This window comes from Chelonia mydas, chromosome 10, assembly GCF_015237465.2.
Source record: "Chelonia mydas isolate rCheMyd1 chromosome 10, rCheMyd1.pri.v2, whole genome shotgun sequence".
NCBI lineage: Eukaryota > Metazoa > Chordata > Testudines > Cheloniidae > Chelonia > Chelonia mydas.
In genome coordinates, this window is record NC_051250.2 from 32,124,811 (window position 1) to 32,150,818 (window position 26,008).

At 46.0% G+C, this 26,008-nt stretch overlaps 1 protein-coding gene across 6 annotated transcripts in view; it reads left to right on the forward strand.

Moving 5' to 3' along the window:
* Positions 1-26,008, forward strand: part of NAA60 (N-alpha-acetyltransferase 60, NatF catalytic subunit) — a 55,302-nt gene that overhangs the window by 18,599 nt on the left and 10,695 nt on the right. For 4 of the 6 annotated variants that reach the window (XM_043523276.1, XM_043523278.1, XM_037911658.2 and 1 more), the window contains exons 2-4: positions 17,553-17,668; positions 18,471-18,600; positions 19,408-19,504. In XM_043523276.1, coding sequence (XP_043379211.1) covers positions 17,559-17,668; positions 18,471-18,600; positions 19,408-19,504 — 337 coding nt within the window. In that variant the 5' untranslated portion in view covers positions 17,553-17,558. Of the gene's footprint in view, positions 1-9,523; positions 9,649-17,552; positions 17,669-17,742; positions 17,762-18,470; positions 18,601-19,407; positions 19,505-26,008 lie in introns of those variants that run through there. The other 2 variants (XM_037911659.2, XM_043523279.1) reach the window with 2 other exon arrangements.

Here is a 26,008-nt window from a genome sequence, read left to right on the forward strand (position 1 = left end):
AGATTACTCCTTCTTAAAACAAGTCCTTGTCTGACTGGTAATAATGAAGAATCATACAGTGATATAGTAAACATTACTCTGGTATACTGTTGTCCTTTTGGAGTAGCTCTTCTGTTCTGTACCTTTAGCTGAGTACTTCTTACTAAAAAGTAAGTTTTTTATTGTGGGATATTGTTATTTTATTGTGAGATCTTGCAGAGAAACTGAAAAAGCATTTGGCTTGCAAGGACATCTTTTATTAATGCCACTTGAAAGATTTGGAGTTCCTCACCCTCATATCTTTATCTAAGCTGAGAAGTATTATCACCTTCTTTATGGAAGTCTGAGTCTAGATTATGCTGCTCAGATATTGCAAACTCAGAGGAGCTGTGACAATGGAATTCAGAGTATCTATTTTTGCCTGTGGAAGGACAAGGTGCCTCCAATTTAACATTATGCATATGAAAAAGACAGAATCACCCACGCTTGTTTTTGTATCAGGGAACAGTCCAGCATTTCTTTTAGGCCTACTGTTAGTTCTTTGGGGCGGGGATTGTCTTTACTTTTGGGTGTTCTTCAGTACTGAGAACACTGGTGCTGCACAAATAAATATATTTTGACTCAGTCAGTGGTGGTATCCTGTGCACACAGCACAGATACCTCCCTGTTAGCAATCTGCAAAGCAGCCCATATAGGCCTCAGTGTGCCTATCTTCACCATATGGTACAGACTAGAGGTGTGGGCTTCAGCGAAAGCAGCCTTTGGTAGGTGAGCTTTAGTGCCTCTATTGACCTCTAACGCCCTTAGGGTTGCCATTAGTACTTCATTCTTATGATAATCACATCTTGATTTTAGTAAAGCTTTTGATACTGTCCCACATGATCTTCTCATAAATAAACTGGGGAAATGCAACCTAGATGGAGCTACTATAAGGTGGGTACAAAACTGTTTGGAAAACCGTTCCCAGAGAGTAATCATCAGTGGTTCACAGTCATGCTGGATGGGCATAACGAGTGGGCTCCCGTGGGGATCAGGTCTGGGTCCGGTTCTGTTCAATATCTTCATCATTGATTTAGATAATGGCATAGAGAGTACACTTATAAAGTTTGTGGGCGATACCAAGCTGCGAGGAGTTGCAAGTGCTTTGGAGGAGTTGCAAGTGCTTTGGAGGATACGATTAAAATTCAGAATGATCTAGAGAAATGGTCTGAAGTTAATAGGATGAAATTCAATAAGGACAAATGCAAAGTACTCCATTGAGGAAGGAACAATCAGTTGCACACATACAAAATGGGAAATGACTGCCTAGGATGGAGTACTGTGGAAAGGGATCTGGGGGCCATAGTGGACCACAAGCTAAATATAAATCAACAGTGTAACGCTGTTGCAAAAAAAGCGAGCATCATTCTGGGATGTATTAGCAGGAGATTTGTAAGCAAGACACAAGAAGTAATTCTTCCACTCTACTCTGCACTGATTAGGCCTCAACTGGAGTATTGTGTCCAGTTCTGGGCACCACATTTTAGGAAGGATGTGGACAAATTGGAGAGAGTTCAGAGAAGAGCAACAAAAATGATTAAGGTCATGTTTTCCAGACCGTATGAGGGAAGATTTGAAAAAATTGGGTTTGTTTAGTCTGGAAAAGAGAAAACTGAGTGGGGACATACTTTTTCAAGTATGTAAAAAGGTTGTTAAAGGAGGAGGAAGAAAAATTGTTTTTCTTAAGCTCTGAGGATAGGACAAGAAGCAGTGGGCTTAAATTTCAGCAAGGGAGGTTTAGGTTGGACATGAGGAAAAACTTCCTAACTGTCAGAGTGGTTAAGCACTGGAATAAATTGCCGAGGGAGGTTGTGGAATATCCATCACTGAAGATTTTTAAGAGCAAGTTAGACAAAGACCTGTCAGGAATAGTCTAGATAATTAGTCCCCCCACAAGTGTAGGGGACTGGACTAGATGAGTCCTTCCAGTTCTATGATTCTGTGTTTGGGACATCCTAAAAAAGAGAGATGGAGAAACTTAACTTTATTTTCTGGCATTTTTCTCTCTCATTCCAGACACTTCTGCAAAGTTCAAAGTTTAGCACAGTCTAAAACCTACATTAAATTATGTACATCATTCCTGCTTTCTTGATGATACTTGGAGTGCACCATCCATCCTGTGATGCCTTAAATACAAATAATTGCAATAAGGCTTCTGGGATTTGATATCCTAGAATGTCTTTTTCACTCTTCTGGAAAGGTAGGAATACCAAGATAATCCAGTTTTTAAAAGCTATCTAAATCGCCATTCTATTTTGAATTCTTCCCTTAGCCTGGTTATTTGGGACACTGGCACAAATCTGTACCAGACTCTTTGAAATGTTACTGTGCTGGAAGAGCTACAAAGTGTCTCGGAGCTGTGCCTACATCACTGATGTTGGAAAACTCCATCAGGGAAGAAATTGGAGGAGCCATGTTGGTTTACACCGGGGGTTCTCAGGACCCCTCAGGGGGTTGTGAGGTTATTATGTGGAGGGTCGTGAACTGTCAGCCTCCATCCCAAACCCCGCTTTGCCTCCAGCATTTATAATGGTGTTAAATATATTTTAAATTTTTTTTTAATTTTTAAGGGGTGTCGAACTCAGAGGCTTGCTGTGTGAAAGGGGTCACCAGTACAAAAGTTTGAGAATCACTGGTTTATACTGTATTTGAAATTCAGGATCTGGGAGAAGAATGTGTTTACCAAGGCGGGAAAAATATTCTCTCTAAGCCTCTTGGAGGCTACTGCAAACAAGGTATTAAAAATCATAACCAGGTACTTGGCAGTGTCTCTTATAATGGCATGTGTGCTAAGTGAATGGATTTGATTAATTGACAGGTAGTGCTCCAGAACTACCACTACAAATAATTGCTCAGGAGCTCAAGTCTTGAATTTCTAGATCCTGTCCCCTTTAGATAGATATGAAATTCTAGCCTCCGAGTGTGTGCACTGCTAACTGGATTGAGACTAGCTGCTTTTTTGTTAGTCACTGCCTGTTCTAATTTTGCAATGCCAGCGTGCACACTGAGTGGCTTGGGTTTGGAGGAGGAGCAGCAGCTGCTTACTGGAAAATTGTCGTATTCAGTTTTGGCATTAAATCTCTTCTCTTGTTGGCAGATCTTGTGCAACAAACTTGGCTTTAATCTGACCCTCTTGCTTCATCCCCCATTAACGCTATTGGCACAAAGTAAGTTTCTTTTCCACATCTACCCAGAATAGATTTAACAGAAAAACCCTCTCAGTGACTCTTGTTCATCATTCCCTGAGGGAATGCTGTATCCGGGACAGCAGAAAGTTATACCATTTGCAGCCTGCTTTGAAGACAGAATGTTACTGGTGTATGGACTCCAGCACATCCTACCACTTCAATAATGTAGTTTAAAACTGTAGCTACATGGCAGAAGAGCTGGTGAAGTTTTGATTTAATTGATGAGACAGGAAGATAATTCACATTGTCAATGGCACTGATATTTTACGCCGTTGAAAGACAGTGTAAGGCAGGGCAAACTTTTTGGACCGAGGGCCACATCTGGGAATAGAAATTGTAAGGCGGGCCATGAATGCTCACAAAATTGGGGTTGGGGTGCGGGAGGGGGTGAGGGCTCTGGTTGGGGGTGTGGGCTCCGGAGCAGGGCCAGAAATGAGTTCAGGGTGCAGGAGGAGGAGACTCCGGGCTGGGACAGGGGAGTAGGGTGCCGGGGGGAGGGGTGAGGGCTCTGGGGTGGAGCTGGGAATGAGGAGTTTGGGGTGTAGGAGGGTGCTCCGGGCTGGGACTGAGGGGTTCAGAGGGTGGGAAGGGGATCAGGGCTGGGGCAAGGGGTTGGGGCGTAGTGGGGGTCAGGAGTGCACTCTCCGGGCAGCGCTTACCTCAAGTGGCTCCCGGAAGCAACTGGGGCATGTTCCCTCTCCAGCTCCTACATGGAGGTGCGGCCAGGCGGCTCTGCACGCTGCCCTGTCCACAGGCACCGTCCCTGCAGCTCCCCTTGGCTTCAGTTCCCGGCCTATAGGAGCTGTGGGGGCGGCGCTTGGGGCGGGGGCAGCATGAAGAGTGGAGCCCCCTGGCTGCTCTTACGCGTAGGAGCCGGAGGGAGGCCATGCCACTGCTTCCGGGAGCCTCGTGGAGCGGCCCCTGACCCTGTTCCCCGGCTGGAGCGCCAGAGCGAGGCCATGCCGCTGCTTCTGGGAGCCGCGTGGAGTGGCCCCCGACCCTGCACCCCAGCTGGAGTGGGGCAAGCCCCAGACCCTGCTCTCCAGTGGGAGATCGAGGACTGGATTAAAATGGCTGGCGGGCCGTAGTTTGCTCACCTCTGGTGTAAGGAGTCAAGGCTTGAAATGTTCACAGTATTAGGGGTTTGCCTATAAATGGATTAAAGGCTATTGTTTTGACTCCAAATATGTAACTACTGTGAAGAAGCACTTACTGTGTAGGTTGGGTGATGTTTTTGAATGTGCATTTCTTGACATCCTTCTGAAGTCAGTTTCATACTCAGGTTTTCTTCCTGCCACGGAAGATCAAAGGTGAGAGTTAATGGCTCTGGTTTTGTGCATTCTGCTCTGAAATTTTGGTCCAGGTTCTGCTGTGTGCACTCGGTAATCGGAGCTGGCAGAGAAGTTTGGGGCAATAGGAGGAAAGAAGCATCTACTACTTATTTGTGTAACTGTTTTGTAGGTAATTTAATGTTGGTGAAAGACACTGGTTTTGGTAGCACTGAAGGCTTTTATTCAGAGAAGAGGTACAGCAGTGCAAGTTTCCCCAGACTGCGAGCCCAAGTGCCTCGATTCTGATTGAGATTAACTATCTCTAGGCGAAAGGTCAAGCACTGACTAACTCCTCTATCTGTTGAAGCTTCCAGTAAGTAGGATGCTGCGGCACTGGCGGCAGCTCTGGCTAGGTACGTATGCTTAAACCCCTGCGGTCATATCAGGTTGGACTTGAGTGGCTAGCCTGAGCGGCTGCCAGTGCTGTAGCATCCACACTGCTATTTTTAGGCACCAGCTCAAGCTTAGCTAGCACAAGTCTACTCTCCCCATTGGGAATATCACCTCCCAGCTGTAGTGTAGACATGCCTTGGGGGAGACTCCTGAGATTTTAGAAAGGAATAATCACTTCTAAAGAGAGTAAGTTCTAATCTCTTGTCTCAAACTCAAAGTGCTCTTCACCAGTTTTAGCTGATCATAAACTCTCCCCCTGCCTTTTGAATATCTCCTAAAGCGTTCAGTGGTTTTTAGCTGTGCCTGGTGGTGTATGAGAAGTGAAGAGGAACAAGCAGGATAAACTAAAGGAAGGGTGAACTGTTGTACATAAGAATGGCCATACTGAGTCAGACCAGTGGTCCATTTAGCCCAGTATCCTGTCTTCTGACCGTGCTGAGTGCCAGCTGCTTCAGAGGGAATGAACGGAACAGGGTAATCATTACATGACCCATCCTCTGTCATAGTCTCAGCATGTGGCAGTCAAAAGTCTAGGAACACCTTAGAGCATGGGGTTGCATCGCTGACCATCTTGACTAATAGCCATTGATGGACCTCTTCTCCATGAATTTCTCTTTCTTTTTTGAACCCAGTTATTTTTGGCCTTCACAACATCCCCTGGCAACAAGTTCCACAGGTTGACCGTGCATTGTGTGAAGAAATATTTCCTTTTCTTTGTTTTAAACCTGCTGCCTATTAATTTCATTGGGTGACATCTGATTTTTGTGTTATATGAAGGGGTAAATAACACTTCCTTATTCACTTTCTCCACACCATTCTTGATTTTATAGACCTCTATCACATCCCCCTTTAGTGTTGTCTTTCCCAGGCTGAACAGTCCCAGTCTTTTTAATCTCCATACCGATAATCATTTTTGTTGCCCTTCTCTGTATCTTTTCTATTTCTAATATATCTTTTTTTGAGATGGGACAACCCGAAAGGCATGCAGTATTCAAGGTGTGGGCATACCATGGACTTATATAGTGACATTATGATATTTACTGTCTTATCTATACTTTTGCTAATGGTTCTTAAGGTTCTGTTCGCTTTTTTGATTTTCACTGCACATTGAGCGGGTGTTTTCAAAGAGCTACCCACAGTGACTCCAAGATCTTTCTTGAGTGGTAACAGCTAAACAGTTGTGCTCCCCATGCAGAGCAGCCATGCCTGGTAATGAAGATCCACAGTAATTCTCAAGGCTGGGACCCTCCACAGCTAACGAATGACTTCTAGCACTAACTGATTCAGCTGTCCATAAAAACAGAATGGCTGGCTCATGGGAAAATCAGGATAACATTCCCTAAATTATAGGATTCACTAACCTGAAGAAATCTAGTTGTTCTTTATCCTTTCATCCACCCTCATTTCCTTCCACTTTTCCAGTGTTGTTAGGCCTGGTCTACACCTAAAACTTAGCTACATTGGTCAGGGGTGTGAAAAATTTCACACCCTGTGTGCTATAGTTAGATTGACCTCACTCTCCACTGTAGATGCAGCTAAGTCAATGGAAGACTTCTTGGTGAGGTGGATTTACTTCAGTGGTGGAAAACCCCCTTCCATCACTGTAGTAAGGGTCTGCGTTGCAGCAGCACAGTTGCAGTGCTGCAGCTGTGCCACTGTAGCACTTGTAGTATAGACATACCCTTAGTAATAAAGTGGTGTAGATGGCGCTATAGTGAAATTGTCACGTATCTCCACCTACAGGAAGATGTTTCTCTAACCACAGCTCTTGTATGTAACTCAATTTACCAACAACATACAATGGCTATTATAAAAGAAACAAAACCAAGAGAAGCCTGCTATAGAAAATGTTGGGCATCCATCTAAGTTTGTGGGGGGGCAACAAGAATAAAACCTGACACCTAAGCTGAATAAATTCTGAGGTTCAGATCAGGGAGTTTGCTTACAGGGGATCGCGGTGCTCAGGGTGGATAAAAATCAGTGATTTTTTTTAATTAAAAAATCCAATTTTTTTATTTAAATCGGATAGTTTTTTATAAAAATGCTGTTTAGATGGTTTTTTCCTCAAAGATAGATACCTTTGAGCTATAATGTGTCTCCTCATGGAATAAGGATTCTAATTCTATAGTATGAGACAATATATTCATGTAATGTTTAAGAAAAGTTTTGTAAATGAGTTCCAGTAGTTCATGGATTAAGGACCCAATTTTATGGAGTTCCAGGGGCATCTGTATAGATTATTTAGGTTAATCTTTCTATCTACCCAATTGGACTCAGTTCTCAGTCTAGAACAGGGGTTCCCAAACTTGGTTTGCAGCTTGTTCAGGGGAAGCACCTGGCGGGTCACGAGACACTTCGTTTATCTGAGCGTCTACACGTACGGCAGCTCCCAGTGGCCGCAGTTTGCCCTTCCTGGCCAATGGAAGCTGTGGGAACCTGATTTTAAAAAGCTTGAATGTTTAACTAAATTCAAAAATTCATATGCTTGTTTTGTTAAAATACTAGGTTTGCTGTTGAAGAAAAAATCAAGAATACATAACGTTGTTGTTTTAGTTAAATAAAACAATTTAAATGTCTGTCTGGTGATGTTCTCCTCCTAACACAGCATGGCAAGAAAATCCTCCAAATATTAATGATAGTTGACCTCCCAATGACTTCATAAATATCTGCTTCAATTACCTTTGTAAGTGAAATAACCAAACAATCATTCATTTTCTGATACAGCTGTAAAACTAATCTGAAAAGTTTTCAAAATAAATCGCTTTAAAAATGTATAGTTTGTACCTTCTAAAAATGAATCCTTCATCTTTCTGAGTTGTGAAGAATATGAATTAAGGTTATAACAACCAACAAGAATGCACTTCTATGTAGAAATCCATGATTAAATTGAGTCTTCCTGACTGGTGATTTAAATCAAATCCACCCTGCCTGTGCTCCTGCTTCTTTGTTGGCTTGTATGCTGCTTCTCCGTCCCCTGACCCCCCCGCTTGCTCTGGCTCTTCTCCCTTCCTCTCCACTGCTGGTGAGGCAAATTGCCACCATCTCCCTGTCTTCAGGAAACTCCCTCCAGCTGCAATTGATTCCTGTTAGACAGTTGAATTTAAAATTTATTTATTTATATATATATATATATATATAAATATAAATTTATATATATATAAAATAAAAAAAATTGGTGAGTTCCCTTATAACCAGTGCACATTGATGGGATAAAAATCTGCTTCCTAATACCAGAGTTATTTTGCTGAACTTTTTATATCACTGCAGGGGGAGGCATAAAATTAGTTTGGATGCACATGATCCTTGTCTTCCTGTATTTTTCACAGCTTCTCTGCAGTCTATTTAAAATTCAGTGGCACTATCATATGTTGTATCCTCCTGACATCTGTAGGCTTAGGGGAATATTAAGCCCTTCCACTAAAATTTAGATCAGTGCCATTGTTCACAGGTATAAGGGGAAGGAAAAAAATGGATTGTCTCTTTCAAATGCATAACCGCATGATCCAGGCATGCAACAAAAAAATGTTGGTGAAAAGGGAAGTTGAGAGTTATGAATATAAATCAGAAGCTAGGGATTGTAGAAAATTGATAAGGAAGCAAAGGGGCATAAGGAGAAATCCATGGCTGGCACAGTTAAGGACAAAGAGTTTAGGAACAAAAAATCCTTACAATGGTACTGGTCCGTTACTAGATGGAAATGGTAGAATTATCAATAATAATGGAGAAAAGTAATAAATGTTCAATAAATATCTCTGCTCTGTATTTGGGAAGGGGGGAACATCACAGTACTCTTTCCATTCCACTAGCACCTCAGGAAGATGTTAAGCAGCTACTAAAGTTAGACATTTTAAAATCATCAGGTCTGGATAACTTCCAAATTGGTTTAGGAGCTTGTTGGACTGTTAATGGTGGTGGTTCTTCTCCCCGGCCCCATAAGCCTTGGCATACCGGGGAAGGTCCAAAACGCTAGAAGAAAGCTAATGTGCCAGTAAATTAGGTGACCCAGACAATTATTGGCCTGTCAATCTGGTATTGATCCTGGGCAAGATAATGGAGGGACTGTTATAATACTCTGTTAATGAAGAATTAAAGGAGGGTAATGTACTGCCAAGTAACATGCAGTTATGGAAAACAGATCCTATCAGACTAACTTGTCTTTTTCAATGAGATTACAAGTTTGGTTGATAAAGGTAATAGTATTGACATAAAATACTTGGACTTCTGTAAGGCGTTTGACTTGGTACCACATGACATTTTAGTTAAGAAAAACTAGAACAATTTAAAATAACATGACACACGTTAAATGGATTAAAAGCTGGCTAACTGATAGGTCTCAATGTAATTGTAAATGGGGAATCATCATTGAGCAGGTGTATTTCTAGTAGGGTTCCACAGGGATTGGTTCTTGGCTCTATGCTATTTAATATTTTTTAAATTTAATCTGGAAGAAAACAATCATACTGGCATGCTTTTCTGTAGTTGCCTCTTCTGGTAACTTGATTTATTTGTTTCTCCCCCTGGTTGGCAGTAGCTCTTCTTGAGTATACTTTCCTATGAATTTCCAGACCCATCACGAGTGGAAACAATTGTTCTTCTCGCCAGTTACATGTCTTTGGAGAACACTGAAACCCTTTCCAGCTGCTGTAGAAGGCGCTTGAGGGTTACGTACAGACCAGACTAAACCTGGCTTCGAGAGTTCCCAGGAGTCAAGATACACGGTGAACAATTACACAAACAGAGCACAAACCAGAAGTAGTAATAAGATACAAATACTGTATTTCCGTTGGAGACTGCTGCTGAATGTTGTGAAATGATGTAACTGGATGGGTATGTCCATGCTTGCTTTAGCTTAATCTCTTGTACCTTTGGTATCTTGGCTCAAGAGACATGTTAGGTTGTCATCTTTCAGAACGCACAGGATCTGCTAGACTAGAAAGGACCAATGATCCTTCTAGTCAAGTGTCACTTCTGTGATAATAGCAATATGGGAGGTAGATGTAAAACCCTTCAAAGTATCTAACTGTGAATACAATGCTGTTCCAGCTGGTAATCTGCTGAAGTCTGAGGATTTGATGGGTCTTGTAGTTGTTAGTCCAGCTCAGGGGTGGGCATACTTTTTGGCCTGAGGGCCACATCGGGGTGTGAAACTGTATGGAGGGCCGGGAAGGCTGTGCCTCCCCAAACAGCCTGGCCCCCTCAGAACTCCCCACCCATCCAAAGCCCCCTTGCTCCTTGTCCCGTGACCACCCCGTCCCAGGACCCCCACCCCTGACCACCTCCCTGGGACTCCACCTCCTATCTAGCCACCCCCAATCCCCTGACTGCTTCCACCTCCGCCCCATCCAACCGCCCCCTGTCCCCTGACTGCGCCCCGGCACCCTCTGCCCCTTATCCAACCCCCTGGCCCTGGCCTCCTTACCATGCCGCTCAGAGCAGCATGTCGGGCCGCCACGCCCACCCGGCTGGAGCCAGACACACTGCCCTGCATGAGCGTGCAGCCCCACCACCCAGAGTGCTGCCTGCACGGCAGTGGGGGAGGGGGAACAGCAGGGATGGGGCCGGGGGCCCAGGAGCTCAGGGCAGGACGGCCCTGCAGGCCGTAGTTTTCCCACCTCTGGTCTAGCTGGTATCACTGCTATGCTGTTCCTGCTCATATGTGACCAGTCCTCTTTTGAAACTTACTAAGTTATTGCCTTTTAAAAAAAACATTTAAACAGATCAGAAACTACTTTTATGCAGCCTATAATTAACATATCTCAAGATATTAGTTTCATCTGCCCTCTTATTCTTGAAGTATGGGACTGAATGATGGAGCAGTAGCTGGGCCAGACCTGAATGGCATTGCAACCCCGTGCACCATGTCACAATGCCACTCAGTGTGGGGGCCCGGGTCAAACTGCCCCTCTTGCCCCTGCTGGGGGTAGGGGAGGGTACTTCTGGGGTATGCACAGGGCATGATGGGAGGGGCAGTGACAGGCAACCCAAGACCCTTCTTGAGACCTACTGATGGAGCCACCATTTGGGAAACACTGCCCCAGGACTGTTTAAAGCTTTTCTGACTTTTCTGGATGGGGTAAGGGTTAGCAAAGTTTTGTTCTTAAAAGTGAGATAACTGCAGAAAACACTAATAATAATACTCAGTAGTTTGGTATAGTGCTTACCATCTTTGGATCTCAAAGTGTTTTAAAGGATAGGAAAGTACACTTATCCCTGTTGTATTTTGGGGTATCTGAGCCTCAGAGAGGTGTTGTAACTTGTTCAAGGTCATACAACGAGCCAATGGCTGAGCTCCTAGTTCCCAGCCTGGTGCTCTGTCCACTAGGCTACAGCAGCCCCATATTATTGGAAGAATGAGGTATGGTCAGCTGTTCCCAAGTACTCTTCCAGGAACATGCCTGTGGACTGCAGAAGTGCAGTGGAAGAATGCCAGGGTCATGGCTGAAGGTTGTTCTCATTAGTATCAGTAACTGTATCCCTTTCTCAGGGTTTTCACTGTATTCCAAGGACCAAGTATCCTGGGAATCTTCTGGTCTTGCACGGAAATATTCTGCATTGTGATTGTAGCTGTTATTTTTGGATAGCTTCAGTGGCTCTTCAGCAGGGAGTTAAATGCCTACTTTGCTACAGCCACAACTTTAAAAAAATGTTTTCTCCATGTTCCTTGAGGTCCCGGGGAACAATTTTGTTGTTCCCAGTTCCCTGGAGGATTGGTCAGCACTGAATGTCCTGTCAGAGCAACTCAAACCCAAATCATTGCTGCAATTGCTTGCTTCTCTTTATTTGACAGCGATAGAGAGCTCTATGCCGCTGAAGTGATTTTGTAATCATTACTGTTTTAAATCGCACACCCTGCACAATCATGGCATTGACTGGAATTGAATCTGTTCCGTCTCAAGAGTGCTAGGATCAGAGGTTTACTGGAGCACCTGTAAATTGGGCAGAGCCCCCACTTCAACAGTAGGGGATTATGCACTTGCTTTCACACACTGTTCTTTTCAGTATCACCAACCCCAAGCAATCAAAAATCAGTGTTAGCCCTCCAAAAATTAGAAGACCGAGTTTAAAATCTTTGTTTAAAAAAAAATATGGATTTTTTTTTCCCCTTTTGGCCTTCTGATTTCTGAACATTTAGGTTTTACTCTGGTCATGTTCCTGGCTTTTCTCTAAATATGAGGGCTAGAAGCTTTTTTTAAAGATGTGGAGATTTTTGGTTATATGAATCTGGGTGCTGAGTCTAAGAAAAACACCAAATATTGTGAAATTTGCAGTAAAACTGTCAGAGTTGGTAACCGCACCTCCTGTGGCAGTATAACTGACCAAGATTGTTCAGTGGCCTGGGTCAAATGATTTTTTGGCCTCACTCCACTTCCGATCGAACAGATATCTACATTACAAAAACCACACTTGAATTAGCCCCCTCTAAGCAGAAGCATCAAGGATGAATGGACTCTGGACCATGGACTCTCCTCTCTGCCAAAGAGATGAGCCCTCCAATTTCTGATTGAGCCATGGTTGGGGAAACTTTGTGTTTCTGCTCTGGCTCTACCCATTCCATGCATAGGGCTGTGAGACAAGCACCTCTTCATTTAGAGAAACACACCCGCCATAAGCTGACCAGATGGTGGGATTGTGTCTCTACTCTTGCTGGCCCAGATGGGGAAGCACTGAGAGCATCAGTCATTGTAGACACAGCCTTCTGCCTTGGGGATTCCCTCAGTGGGATATCATCAGGATAATGTTAGGTCAGGGGTTCCCAAACTTGGTTCGCAGCTTGTTCAGGGTAAGCCCCTGGCAGGCTGCGAGACGCTTTGTTTACCTGAGCGTCCACAGGTACAGCCGCTTGCAGCTCCCAGTAGCTGGGATTCGCCGTTCCCGGCCAATGGGAGCTGTGGAAAGCAGTGGGGCTTGCGCCACCGCTTCCCGCAGCTCCCATTGGCCGGGAATGGCGAACCCCGGCCACTGGGAGCTGCAAGTGGCTGTACCTGCGGACGCTCAAGTAAACCAAGTGTCTCGCGCCCACCAGGGGCTTACCCTGAACAAGCCGCGAACTAAGTTTGGGAACCCCTGTGTTAGGTCAAACTAGATTATCCAGTGGTCCCCTCTGGCCTTAAAATCTATGAAAGTGAGAGCATGATCCTCCTGGGTTTCCCACAGTGTTACAGATGGATCAGTAATTTTCCTGATTCTTAATACTAGTTTTGTTCTCTGTCTCCTTGTTACTGATCTACCATGTGCTGTGGACCAGCCCAGTACAAGAAGGTTGATGGTGGTCCTTCTATTTCCGGCAAAACAAAATACAGACTACAGGATGCTTCGTCTCTGGGGTACCTTATTCTAATCCTATACTTAACTCCATGCTTTCTAAAGATAACCTTTTTCTCTATACCATTACCTGTGGTAATGTACCTGTAATCCATCAAAGCCATGAGACAAAAGAAAAAGGGCTTCTGTCTTGCAGTGGGGCCTTTGGTCTTTACACTATAACTGGGCTCAAACAAGTTAATGGGGTGACAGCTGATGGATGGGTGGAGTGACTGCAATCAGTGACTTGAGTGTCTGCATCCTGTCTCATTGCTCGTTCTGAATCTGTGTGCGCTGTAGTTCTGAGAGGGACCCTCTCATGAAACATCCAAGTCTGTAGGACAGGGTTTCTCAGACTATTTTATGCTGTAGCTATAGACCATGTCTTGACATAGAGATTCTCTGGTGGACACTACCCCTCCCCTCCGGCTCTATGCCTTTCTGAGGGCAGTTTAAGTCATTAGGACAGGATTAGAGAGATCAGATGAAAATAAACTCGCAGCAGTGTGATGGGTGTTTGTCTCTAGGTGCGTGTCTACACTTGCCACTTAAAGCGGAAAAAGTCCCTTTTTTGCGCAAAAACCATGGGAGTGTCTACACTTGCGAATGACTTTTTGCAGTTTCACTGCACAAAGAAAACCACTTCCATGAGAGGCATACAGCTCTTACCGGTGATGCTTTTGCGGTGATGTGCAAGTGAAGACATGTTCTTCCTGTTTAGAGCTTTTAGCCTCTGCAGGATATCCCACAGTGCGTAGGTGACTACTCTAGCCAGCAGCTCTGCTGCTCTGCTGCCAGGTAAACCGACATCTACCCTTCCCACTGTAAAGCCCCGGGGACTTTGAAACTCCCCTTCCTGGTCTCTTGGCAAGTGGTCACTTCTCTGGCCAGGTGACAAGGCCTGCTCCAGGGGAGCAAACGATTCCCCGCTTGGAGCAATGCTGAGCTACTGGAACTGACCAGTGTTTGGGGAGATGAGGCTATGCAGGGACCCAGGATGCCCCCTTCCCCCCCCCCCCCCACACAAGACCCATCCTCACACTGGAGAGAGCTGCACTGTGGGATAACTGACCTAGAGGGCTGCTCTCATTGGCGATGGAAGTGCTGCTAATGTAAACGCTCTCTGATGCCTGAGGAATTGAGTACACAAACCAGTGCTTTTCAGCGCAAAAACTCTGCAAGTGTAGACATACCCTAGGATTTTATAGGTTGCCTGCAGCCCCGATTATGTCCTTCACTGCTTTCCCTTCCAGTTCTGGTGTTCAGATATTTGATCACTTGAATTTGACCCAGAGAAGCACCAGACAAAAAGAGGGAGCTGTCTCGTTTTGAGTATTCATCAAACAAGCATTTGGAAATCTTGAGAGTCCCAAATTGGATTAGGAGTACTCGTGGCACCTTAGAGACTAACAAATTTATTTGAGCATAAGCTTTTGTGGGCTAAAACCCACTTCATCAGATGCATGCAGTGGAGTCTTTCCTTGTTTGCTGTATAGGATGTTGATCAGGTGGTCCTGCAGTTTCTTTGAGAGCGTGTGGCACAATCTCTCAGCATAGTCTGTGTGGTATGTAGATTGTAATGGAGTTTTTTTTTACCTTGTCCTTTTGGTATGATGTCCATCTGTTTGCATTTGGAAAGGAAGATGATGTCTGTCTGTATCTGTACGAGGTTTTTTTTTTTTCATGAAGTTGATGGATTTCCACTTCATACAGATAAATGCAGTGCCCTGCATGGTGGCAGGTTTCAGAGTGGAAGCTGTGTTAGACTACCACTCTGAAACCTGAATTGGATTACAACTAGTAGAAGGCATTGCTTGAAGTCCTGAGGAATGCTTCATGGCTGTGACGGAAAGCTCAACAGATCATCTAAGATCTGCTGTAATAGGGAAAAACTCTGAAGCTATAGGATAGTGGAGACCAACAGAAATACTAATAACTAAAGATGGCTTGTGGGGATTCAGATTAAACAGTTGCTGTTCATTCACCTGTTGTTGTTCTGGCTCTGCATAACTTGTTTACTACTCTAGGCCAGTGGTTTTCAAAAAAATTTTCCGGCGACCCAGTTGAAGAAAATTGTTGATGCCCGCAACCCAACGGAGCTGGGGGGTGAAGGGTATGAGAGGGGCTCAGGGCTGGAGCAGAGCATTGGGTTGTGGGGTGGGGCCAGGAATGAGGGGTTCAGGTGTGGGAGGGGGATCTGAGCTGGGGATGGGGTGTGGGAGGGGGTCAGGGTCTGGGCTGGGGGTGCAGGCTCTGGGCTGGGGCTGGGGCTGGGAATGAGCGGTTTGGGGTGCAGGAAGGGGCTCTGGGTTGGGGGGGGGGGGTCAGGGCTGGGGCATGGGGTTTGGACGTGGGGTTACCATGGGTGGCTCCCGGTCGATGGTGCAGTGGGGGTGCTAAGGCAGGCTTCCCGTCTGTCCTGGCACTGCGGACCGCACTGCACCCCGGAAGCGGCCAGCAGCAGGTCCGGCTCCTAGGCGGAGGTATGTAAGCAGCTCTGCACAGCTCTCACCCGCAGGCACTGCCCCCCCAGCTTGGAGCCCTGTGTGGAGCTGGTGCTTAGGGTGGGGGCAGAGCGCAGAGCCCCGCAGCCCCCCCGCCTAGGAGCCAGACCTGCTGCTGGCCACTTCCAGGGCGCAGCGTGGTGTCAGAACAGGTAGGGACTAGCCTGTCTTAGCCGAGCAGCACCGCCGCCGGGACTTTTAATGGCCTGGTCAGCGGTGCTGACCAAAGCTGCGGCAACCCAGTGCCTTACATCCCGTGACCCAGTACTGGGTTGCGACCCGTAATTCAAAAACCCCTGCTCTAGGTCACCTGCCACTTGGCATCTTGTAGAGAGTGCTTGTTCTGACTAGCAAATATAACCTGTCTCTTTGCTTCCTTTGTGCATACCGATGTGTATATTCACTCTGCCACCTATTGGCTGCTTTATTCCATAGTACTTAAATACATTTGACAATATTGTCCTAGAAAAGTTTCATGATAGTTTTGCTATAATTACACTGATTCTGGGGTGGGAAGAGATGGTGTCAAGGTTTGTATTTAAACATTCCCTGCAGGGTGGATTGATTTACATCAGTCACTTAAATCCTGATTTAAATCATTAAATGGAAACTTTGATTAGAACTGATGATTTAAATCAGAGGTGGGCAAACTACGGCCCGCAGGCCACATCCGGCCCATGGGACCGGCCCCTGACCTCCTGGCCGGGGCGGCTAGCCCCCAGCCCCTCCCCCGCTGTCCTCTCTGCCCTGTAGTTGCGCTGCGTGCAGGCACCCAGGAAGGGGTGGTCCGGGGACAAGGAGCGGGGGGGTTGGATGGGTTGGTGGTTCTGAGGGGGGCAGTCAGGGGCCAGGAAGTGGGAGGGGGGTGGGGGCCAGGCTGTTTGCAGTGACACAGCCTTCCCTACCCGGCCCTGCATACAGTTTCGCAACCCCGATGTGGCCCTCAGGCCAAAAAGTTTGCCCGCCCCTGATTTAAATCAATATTTCCATTTGTACTTCCTTTATTTTATAAAGAAAGGTGCTTCTTATTGGTTGAGAATTGTTAAAACATGTTGTTTTACAATTAAATAGAGCCTTTACACTGGATTTGATTTTTTTTTTTTTTTTTTTTTTTGCCATTTAGGAGGGTACACTATAACTAGAGTAAGTATCCATGATGGGTGGAATCATAAATACTAATAATTTGAGAACTGAGCCAATCACAGCTCAGGTAAGGAGAAGCTATAACATAGGAACATGAGATCACCCAGGTGGGCTCAGCAGATGATCGTGATGAGATACAGGATGGTGTCTCCTGGAGTTAGAGGCCAGGTCTCAATGCCTGTGATGACTTTGCAAGTCTCTTGAATCCAGTAGCACAGGCCTGGATCTCCCACAGGCTCAAGCTTCTAATACAGTACATGACCTATTGTGCCATAGTTATAAAGCGTGACCTCCAAATTTGAATGTTTTCCCCCCCTAATTCTGTCTTTATTTAGAAAAGCAGCCTTTAACCCAAAGCTTTTTTTTGATGGAGGCTTATTAAGTCAGAATATTTATTTTTTTAATTAACATATTTTGTACTAACTTCAGATTTAATTTTAAACAGATTTATTTTTAAAAGAAAAACTTGTAATTTAAATGAAAAAATCCATTTTTAAAAAAATCATGATTTTTATCTCCCCGTGCTGTGCAGATTCAGATTGGCCTAAGAATGACTTGCCTGGCAGTGAAGACTCCCCCTAGCCCCAGTGTTGCCTTTGTTCCAGATACTAACAGGTCTCAAACCTGAAGCTTTCAGGTGCATCCTTCCTAATATGCTTCCTTTTCCTTCGCAGGTGTGAATGACAGAGGAGGTGCCCCCAACTGCAGTTAGTGACATAAACCTGCGTCTTCTCTGCCACGATGACATAGATGTAGTGAAACAGCTCTGCGGTGACTGGTTCCCAATAGAGTACGTAACAGTCCTGCGGCGGGTGGAGGGGGCGCGTAGAGAGACGGTCTATAAACAATTGGTGTGAAAGTGCGGAGATGAGAGCATAGGCAGGTACCCTATGGTGACAGCTGCCCCACGTGCTAATGTACTTCAGTCCTGACCATCACCCACTGCCTGTCCAGTCCTGTGTCACCTATACAGCACTGCCAATGGTCCATCAGTATTCAGGGGATTTTGAGAATGAACAGCAGAAACAGATAAACTCTTGTTTCTTCAGCACCAACATCCTAAAGAATGCCAAAGCCCTCACCAAGGGAACTGTGAGCATCTTACAAGGAGCTTTGTAATAAAGGGGGAAAATCTTAGAGAGGGCTGCTTTCCCCCCCCCCCGCCCCCATTAAGGGACTACTTGTCAGATGGGTTACTGGTAGCATAGAATGAAATTAGCCAAGCTGGGATGTGCTCCAGACACCTGGGTCAACACTCACACCCTTACGAAAAGTGCCAACAGATCTTTAATGATTACATGCAGAGGCCTTAGTTTTAACTCCATCCAGAAGAGACTCCCTCCATCAGCAAAGCTTCCTAGCTTGGATATCTATTGACTCTTGTAGAAGAGTGCTGCCTACTAGACTACCAACACTACTTCCTTCAGCATCTGAGTGTTTATTGCAGGTCTCCCACTGAAGTCTTATTCTGGCCCAGCTTATGCTGTAACCCTGCCAGATTCCGCAGGGTGGCCTGATTGCAGGCTCAGGGCTCAATTTGAAATGCTGTGTGTCCCCTAAGCATTCATGGGTATTGTTCTTTTTCTTCCCAGGTACCCTGACTCATGGTATCAGGACATCACTTCCAACAAGAAGTTCTTTTCCCTTGGAGCCACCTACAGAGGCACCATTGTGGGAATGATAGTAGCTGAAATAAAGAGCAGAACAAAGGTGCATAAAGAGGTAGGCAAGCCATAGTCTAAGATGAGATGTGCGTATACCCCCAAATGATTACCTGCTCTGGGGCCCATTGCTCACATGAGTAGCCAGGCAAGGAGAGAAGTCAAAAGACTACATTTTTCAGGATCTTTTATTGTGCACCACCAGCAGTTCATTTTACTAAGCTCCAGTTGGTTACACCTGTGCAAATCCCATTGAAGGCTGTGATGTTGCTGAGGGCATAACATGGCCTGTAGAATGTTTGTATTACTATTGATGTGTAAGAGAGAGGGTCCCAGTTTGACTCAAAGCCTAGAGTCTGTTCGCAGAAGCTGGGAGCGGATGACAGGGCATGGATTACCATTGTCGGAAGACAGGATACTGGGCTAGATAGACCATTGGTCTGACCCAGTAGGGCCGTTCTTATGCAGGTTGGCAGAAAAAGCACATTCTAGCTGGTAAACTGCTGACGTTTGATCTGGACACTCAAATGTGGAACCCCACAATGCCATTTAACACCTTTCAGTAAACGACGAAACAAGCGTGTTTAGTTAACAGTTAACTGTGGAGGACATTAAAGGAACTAAATGATTACTATCCCCCAACTGGCAAGAAATATGAAAATAGCAGAAACCCCTCTCCCAGCCCAAATAGGTTCTTTCCTTTTCCTCCATTTAGGGGGCTGTGTTTATCTCCCCATTTCCAACAGCTCCATAAAGGCACCTGGTATAAGAAAACTCTTCTGTATATTGATGCTTGCTTTTGTTTTTACATTATACACTGTGCTATACATATGTGTCCTACTAAATGCTTTGTCATGTCTCTACTCAGGATGGGGATATTCTAGCTTCCAATTTTGCGGTCGATACTCAAGTTGCTTACATTTTAAGTCTAGGAGTGGTGAAAGAATTTAGAAAACATGGAATAGGTAAGAACATTCTAAATAGCTTTTCTATGTCTGTTGCTGAGCACCAATCCATTGTGTGGTTTATTTATCCCTCGTGACTCATGTTTGGTATGTGGGTGAAGGTTATAGAACTAAGAATGCCTTGACTCTGCCCACTTCAGAGACTAGCTTGTACGCTAAGCTTGTATAGAACTTGTCATGTCTCACAGAATTGGAAATGGGATACAGATTACATCACACTAGCCTGCTGTTGCATATGCAGAGTGATTGAGAGTCCATATGATCTGGTTGCTGTTCAGTGGCCTCTGAAAAGAGTAGATGGATCTCAGTCCAATTCCCAGTGGATAGCCGACCATGCTGAAAACACTGTCATAACTGTCAGACTTGCTAGCAGTGCCAGCAGATCTGCTGTGGACTGAGTGGCCATGGAAACAGAACTCCTCAAGCCCATGAAGCTGGTCCCTCCAGGACAGGGTTGAGGCATGCTGATAATGATGAGGGGTGGGGAGTGGGCACCGCCATTGATCATACCATGCCTGTGTTGTGCTGTGGGGGAGAACTACAGGCCTCAGAGGTTGCAAATGTGTGACGACATCTCCAGCTGTTTTAAAAAAAAAAAAAAAAAGAGGGAGAGGAAACAAGGGGGATTCAAGAAATAACATAATAATGTGGATCAGAATATGTCCATCAAGTGAGTGCAGTGATCAGTTTGAACCCCAGCTACAGCACAACAATTTCACTGCCATGGGGAAATCCTAAAGTAACAAATGTCTTGCCCCTTTGATGTGGCAGAATGTATGCTTCAAGATCAGATAAAACACTTTTCTTCAAGTGATTTGCACATGTGTGTTCCACTCTTGGGAAGTGTGCATAGCTGGTGGAAAAATTTTCCCTCAGCAGTATCTGTTGGGACAGCTCAAGCTCCCCCTGCTGTCAGTCGCCACTACATGCAGGTATAAAGTGGGGAGCTGCCCCAGCCTACTTCAGTTCTTTCTTACCGCCCATGACCGTTGTTGGAATGTATTTGTCTTGCTTTAACAAGTACTCTCAGCATGTTATAGTTACCTGTTTGCATGGGTTTTAGTGTTAGAACTTGCACTAACCAAAGTTTACTACTTTCTTGGTTCCCCAATATGGGGTTCCGCTGTTGGGACCAAGAAATGCCTCAGTCACTGGGCTTCAAGGCCTGTCTTTCATGTTCTAAATCGATGCTCATGAGTGACCTGCACTCTAGTTGTTTAAAGTGTCTGGGTGAGTCTCACATTAGGGGTTGGTGTCAAATTTGTAAGGACTTCAAGGCAAGGAGCAAGAAAGATAGAGAAGCCAGATTGAAGTTTCTTTTGATGTAGGCTGCTCTGAAAAGACCTTAAGAGTCTTCCTGGTTGGGGGAGGGTGCTGAGCTTTTTGGCTTCTGTGAGAACTGTACCTCCAATGTTGGATTAGTCCTAGCACTCCTTGCTTTCTCTGGTGCCTGGGAAGAAACAAGGCTTCCACGGAGGCTGCTGGGACAGGAAGATCATCAGTTCCCAAGTCCACCAAGCAAGGGGACAAAGGGTCAAGTAGAGTGCAATAAAAAGTGAAGCACTCCTCCTCTCACTCATCAGCCAAGAGAGCACCATCAACTCTGGCTGCAGGGCAGGCACCATTGAATCTGGGGCCCAAAGTTTTTGTCTCTTGTGCACCAGTTAAAGACAATTCCATTACCATCCATGACAGACACATGTGTGGGAACAAGGAACTTGTTGAGCTTGTTGGTGCCAGTGTCCCCAAAGGTGCAGGAGATTGTTCCTATGGTACTGGCAGATCATCAGGCTCCATGGTGCAGCACCTAGCACCACATCAACCTCCTGTATCCCAGACCTCTTACCTGTCAGTACCATCGAGGAAAGATGGTGGTGATGGCTTCTCTTCAGTTATCTCTGGTTTCTTGACACTAATCTTCAGCAGGTGTCAGGAGAAGGTGATTCTTCATCTTCTGACTCTTGTCTCCCAACCGCAGTGTCTTGCTGCTCCCCTCCCACGTAAAAACAAGCAGAGGATAGGTATTGTGTTCTCTCCCAAGGCTTCCAGCATTTTTATTCCCAACCCTCTCCTGGATCCTTTGTTGTCTCAGCTACCAACAAGAGGGAACGCTGGGGCAGCAGGCGACTATCCCTAAGTTGAAGGACGCCAAAAAGCTTGACTTATTTGGTAGAAAAATGTGTTCTACGGTGGGGTTACAGCTTAGAATCACCAACCAGCAGGCTTTGTTAGGGTGATATGATTCTAACACCTGGAACTATGTACTGAAATTTAGGGACAAGCTGCAGGAGGATGCTAAACAAGAGTTCCTTTTGCAGGTGAATGAGGGGAAGTTAGTGATAAGAACTTCACTTCAGGATAGTTTAGATGCAGCTGACATGGCTGCTAGGACTCTGGCCTCTGCCATCATCATGCACCGATGCTCATGGTTGTACTCTTTGGGGTTGGCCTAAGAAGTACAGCAGACTATTCAAGACCTGCCATTTGAAGGGTCATCGCTCTTCCTGATGCAGACAGGTGGTAAACTTCACAGCTCCAAGGTGACTCTGAACTCCATGATATGTATACTTTTGACCCCTCAAGGAAACACTTTCATCCTCAGCAGTTCCATCGATACCCTACTCTTGCACCTTGCCGGGACCTAACAGACACTTCCTCAGTGCTTGGTCCTGAATTACTTTGGCCCAATGGGTCTTAAGTGCCTTGGAAGTGGGAACACTCTCTTCATTTTGTTTCTTCCCCTCCTTCCCACCCTCCCTCCCCATCCCTCTTCAGGGACCACTCTCAAAAGGAGCTCCTCTTCCATGAGATGCAGTCTCTTTTGCGTGGAAGCCATAGAAGAGGTTCCCGAATGTCAAAGGAACAGGGTTTTATTCCTGCTATTTCCTAATCCCAAAAGCAAAGGGAGGTGTCATATTTTTAGACCTCCGGCAATTCAAAAGATCTCTAAAAAAGATAATTTTGCATGGTCACACCGGTTTCCATTATCCCTGCCCTGTAGGCTGGAATGTCATGCTCAACTTAAAGGACACGTATTTCTATGTGGTGATTTATCAAGGCCACAGGAAGTATCTCAGGTTCCTATAAACCAGTCTAATTGCCAGTTCATGGTGCTGCCTCTTAGCCCTGTCATCAGCTTCCTAGATTTTTACAAAATGTGTGGCAGTAGTAGCTGCCTTCCTGCGAAAGTTAGGAGTTACTCCTGAGGGCAGTCTGCACTGCAGCATTTTCAAAAATTTTATTTGTCAAATAAATGTGGAAGCTACAGCATGGTATTGGGGAGCACAGATCACTGTGCAGCTCCCCACGCTCGGGACACTGACTCAGCAGTGAGGCTGCACCCAACCCTGACACAGCGCAAGGACCGGGCCTGCCCCAGAAACACCCCAGAGCCTTGCCCCTCCATCCAGGTGTGGGTAGGCAGGCTCAGCAAGGCAGGATCCAAGTGTGGAGGGGCTTAGTGTAGGGGAAATCCAGATGTGGGTTAAGAGGGTTCTGTGTGGGGCAATCTGGATGTGGGCAGCTTAGTGGGTGATCCGGGTGCGGGGAAGATCTGGATGCACAGAGGCTTGTTGTGGGGTTCTGGGTGCAACGGTAATGGGACTCTGCAGGGGGGTCCAGGTGAAGGTGGTTGGAGCTCAGTTGGAGGGTCTGGGTGTGGGGGAATAGGGCTCAGTGGGGGGTCCAGATGCTGGGGGAATGGAGCTCAGTGCGGTTGGGATCCAGGTGCAGCTGGTTGGGGCTCGGTAAGGTGGGGGTGCAGGTGGCTTGTCAGGGTGGTCCAGGTGCAGGGGAAGTGGGGCTTGTCAGGGGGTTTCTGGGTATGAGGGGGTCTGGATTCATGAGGTTTGGACGGATGGGGGCGCAGCTCCCTGTACAGTGATCACTCTCCCTGCAGCTGAGGAGCAATGGGCGCAAGAAGCGTGGAGGGGGGAGTTTGCAGAGCTTCCTGCAGCCAGGGGAGAAATCCTGGGGCTGGGTCTGACCCAGCCCTGGATGCCATGCAGGGGAAGAGGAAGTCTCGTCCTCCCCAGCCCAGCCGGGACTAGCAGCTGAGTCCAGCGCAGGGTAGGAACCACCAGCCATGTCTTCCCCAGTTCCACCCCTGCCCCACAGTGATTTACCTCTCTACTGGCTGCCCTGGGCACCCAAAACATACTGTTGGGGAGGGTCACGTGACTGCTTTTGTGGCTTCCCTTTGCTTACCTGCCAGAAAGTCATTTTTCTGTGGAGAAACCAAGAAATCTGCAGGGGACATAAATTCTGCGCAGGTGCGGTGGCGCAGAATTCTCGCAGGAGTAAGAAGTGCAAGTCTGTCTTTACCTGGATGACTGGCTTGTGAAAGGCGGTTTCAGATGCTGTTCAGAGTAGCTTGTATCCAGTCAACTTTCAATGCATTGGGTCTGTTGATCAACTCAGATGTCTATCCTCTGAATTGGGGAGAGGATAGAATTTACAATAGCATTATTGGGCTCTGCTCAAGCCAGAGTTTTCCTTCCAAGGTCAAAGTTTCAGACAATTTGTTCCATTGTTTTAGATCTCAGCGTTCACTCACTTAATTGTATGAGGCTTCTTAGGCATATGGCCTCTTGCACTTGTATAATCTGGTGTGACAGATTTACATCTCAGGCATCTACAAAATTGGCTGTCTTCCATATTCTTGCCAAGCCATTGCCCTCTAAACATCTTGGTGAGGGTGCCTTCTCATATTTTACCTTGTAGATTGGGGAACAAACCCTGTCAACGTATACCTAGGTGTTTGTTTGTCCACCCTCAGCTGCCACTGATGTTGGTGATAGATGTGTCTGCCCTGGGTGTTGAGCAGCTCATCTGGGTTCCCTGCAAATGCGAGGGTTATGGTCCACAAAGGACTTGACTCTGCACATAAACGTCAGGGAGTTGAAAGTCCGACACCAGTCGGATAGCTCTCCTACTCCATGTCAAGGGGAAAAGCCTGCTCATTTTCAGAGAACAGTGGTTGTGTTATAACTCAACAGCCAGGGAGGGGGCCACTTGTCCCTGCTCTGCCAAAATGCAATGCAGCCACACACACAGGTCATTTACAACTCAACACAAGTGGTCTTTCTATTTAGATGTAGCCAGATTCATTTTCCAGCTGTGGGAATTTGTTCACATTGCAAGCAGGCCCGTTTGCAACAAGAACAAACGGGAAGTGCCAGTGACATCACAGTCTGGGTTCCCTCATGGACACTTTTCTTTGCCCTGGACAGGCAAGCTCCTGTATGCTTTCCCAACAGTCCCACTCCTTCACAGAGGGTTGCTAAAAATCAGACTGGCCCATGCTCGATTCATGCTTATAGCCCCAGCTTGGCCTCAGCAGCACTGGCTCTCCACCCTCCTATCCCTTTCAGTGGAAGCTCTGATATCACTTCCATTGGCCCCAGAGCTAGTATCTCAAGATCATGGTCCCCTACTCCACCCAAACCTGCAGGCACTTCATTTAACAACCTTGATGGCCCATGGTTAGACTCTAGGGAGGAGTAGTGCTCAAAAGAGGTTCAGGATGTGCTTTTAAATAGTAGGAAACCACCTACTAGATCTAGTTACCTCTCGAAGTGGAACCGTTTCTCTGTCTGGTATTGACAATCTGGAATTTGGCCGAATCCAGCATATCTTGGCCTATCTGTACCTAAAACAGCAAGAGTTGACTGTTTAGTTCTATCAAAGTCCACCTAGCAGCTCGCTCTCCTTTCCCCTGTCAAGTTGGTGATCACTTTCAAAAATCTTATTGACATCTTTTTAGAAAAAAAGAATGGCCTGGAACAGTTGTATCCTCAGGTACAAGATCCTGTTTCTCCGTGGGACTTAAACTTGGTGTTGTCAAAACTGATGGGGCTCCTTTTAAGCCTTAAGACAGTTTACCTGCGTCCTCATCCAAAGTTTGAGTCAAAATTGAGTTTCTAACTTCCACATCAACCAAGTGATTTACCTGCCTTCGTTCTCCTCGAAGTCCCTCTTGAATAAAGATGGGGAACAGCTGCACACTCTGGATGTCAGGAGAGCGTCGGCATTCTAACTCAGCAGGTCCAAGCAGTTTCATTTGTCTTCCCAGCTGTTTGTGGTGGTCACAGGCAGGATGAAGAGCCTCCCACTCTCTTCTCAGTGGATTTTGTCTGTTAGCCTCCTGTATTTGCTTATGCTCTGACTTGGCTGACATGCTGCCAAATGGAGTGACGGCATATTTGACAAGATTGCAAGCATTCTCTGTGGCCTTCCTTGTTCAAGTTCCAAGCATTTGTAGGGTGGCAACATGGTCTTCAATGCACATGTTTGCATCCCATTATGCCATCACTCAGCATTCTGCCATATTTGGGTGAGTTGTCCTCCAGTGCTTGTTCAGATAGACTCTCTAATCTGCCTTCCTGATTTCCTGAGTTGTGAGCCACCAAGAGTATTCACATGGTCAATTGCTAAAAGAAAAAACTGTCACCTGTTCCATAACTGTTGCTCTTTTGAGATGTTCTACATGTCCATTCTACATCC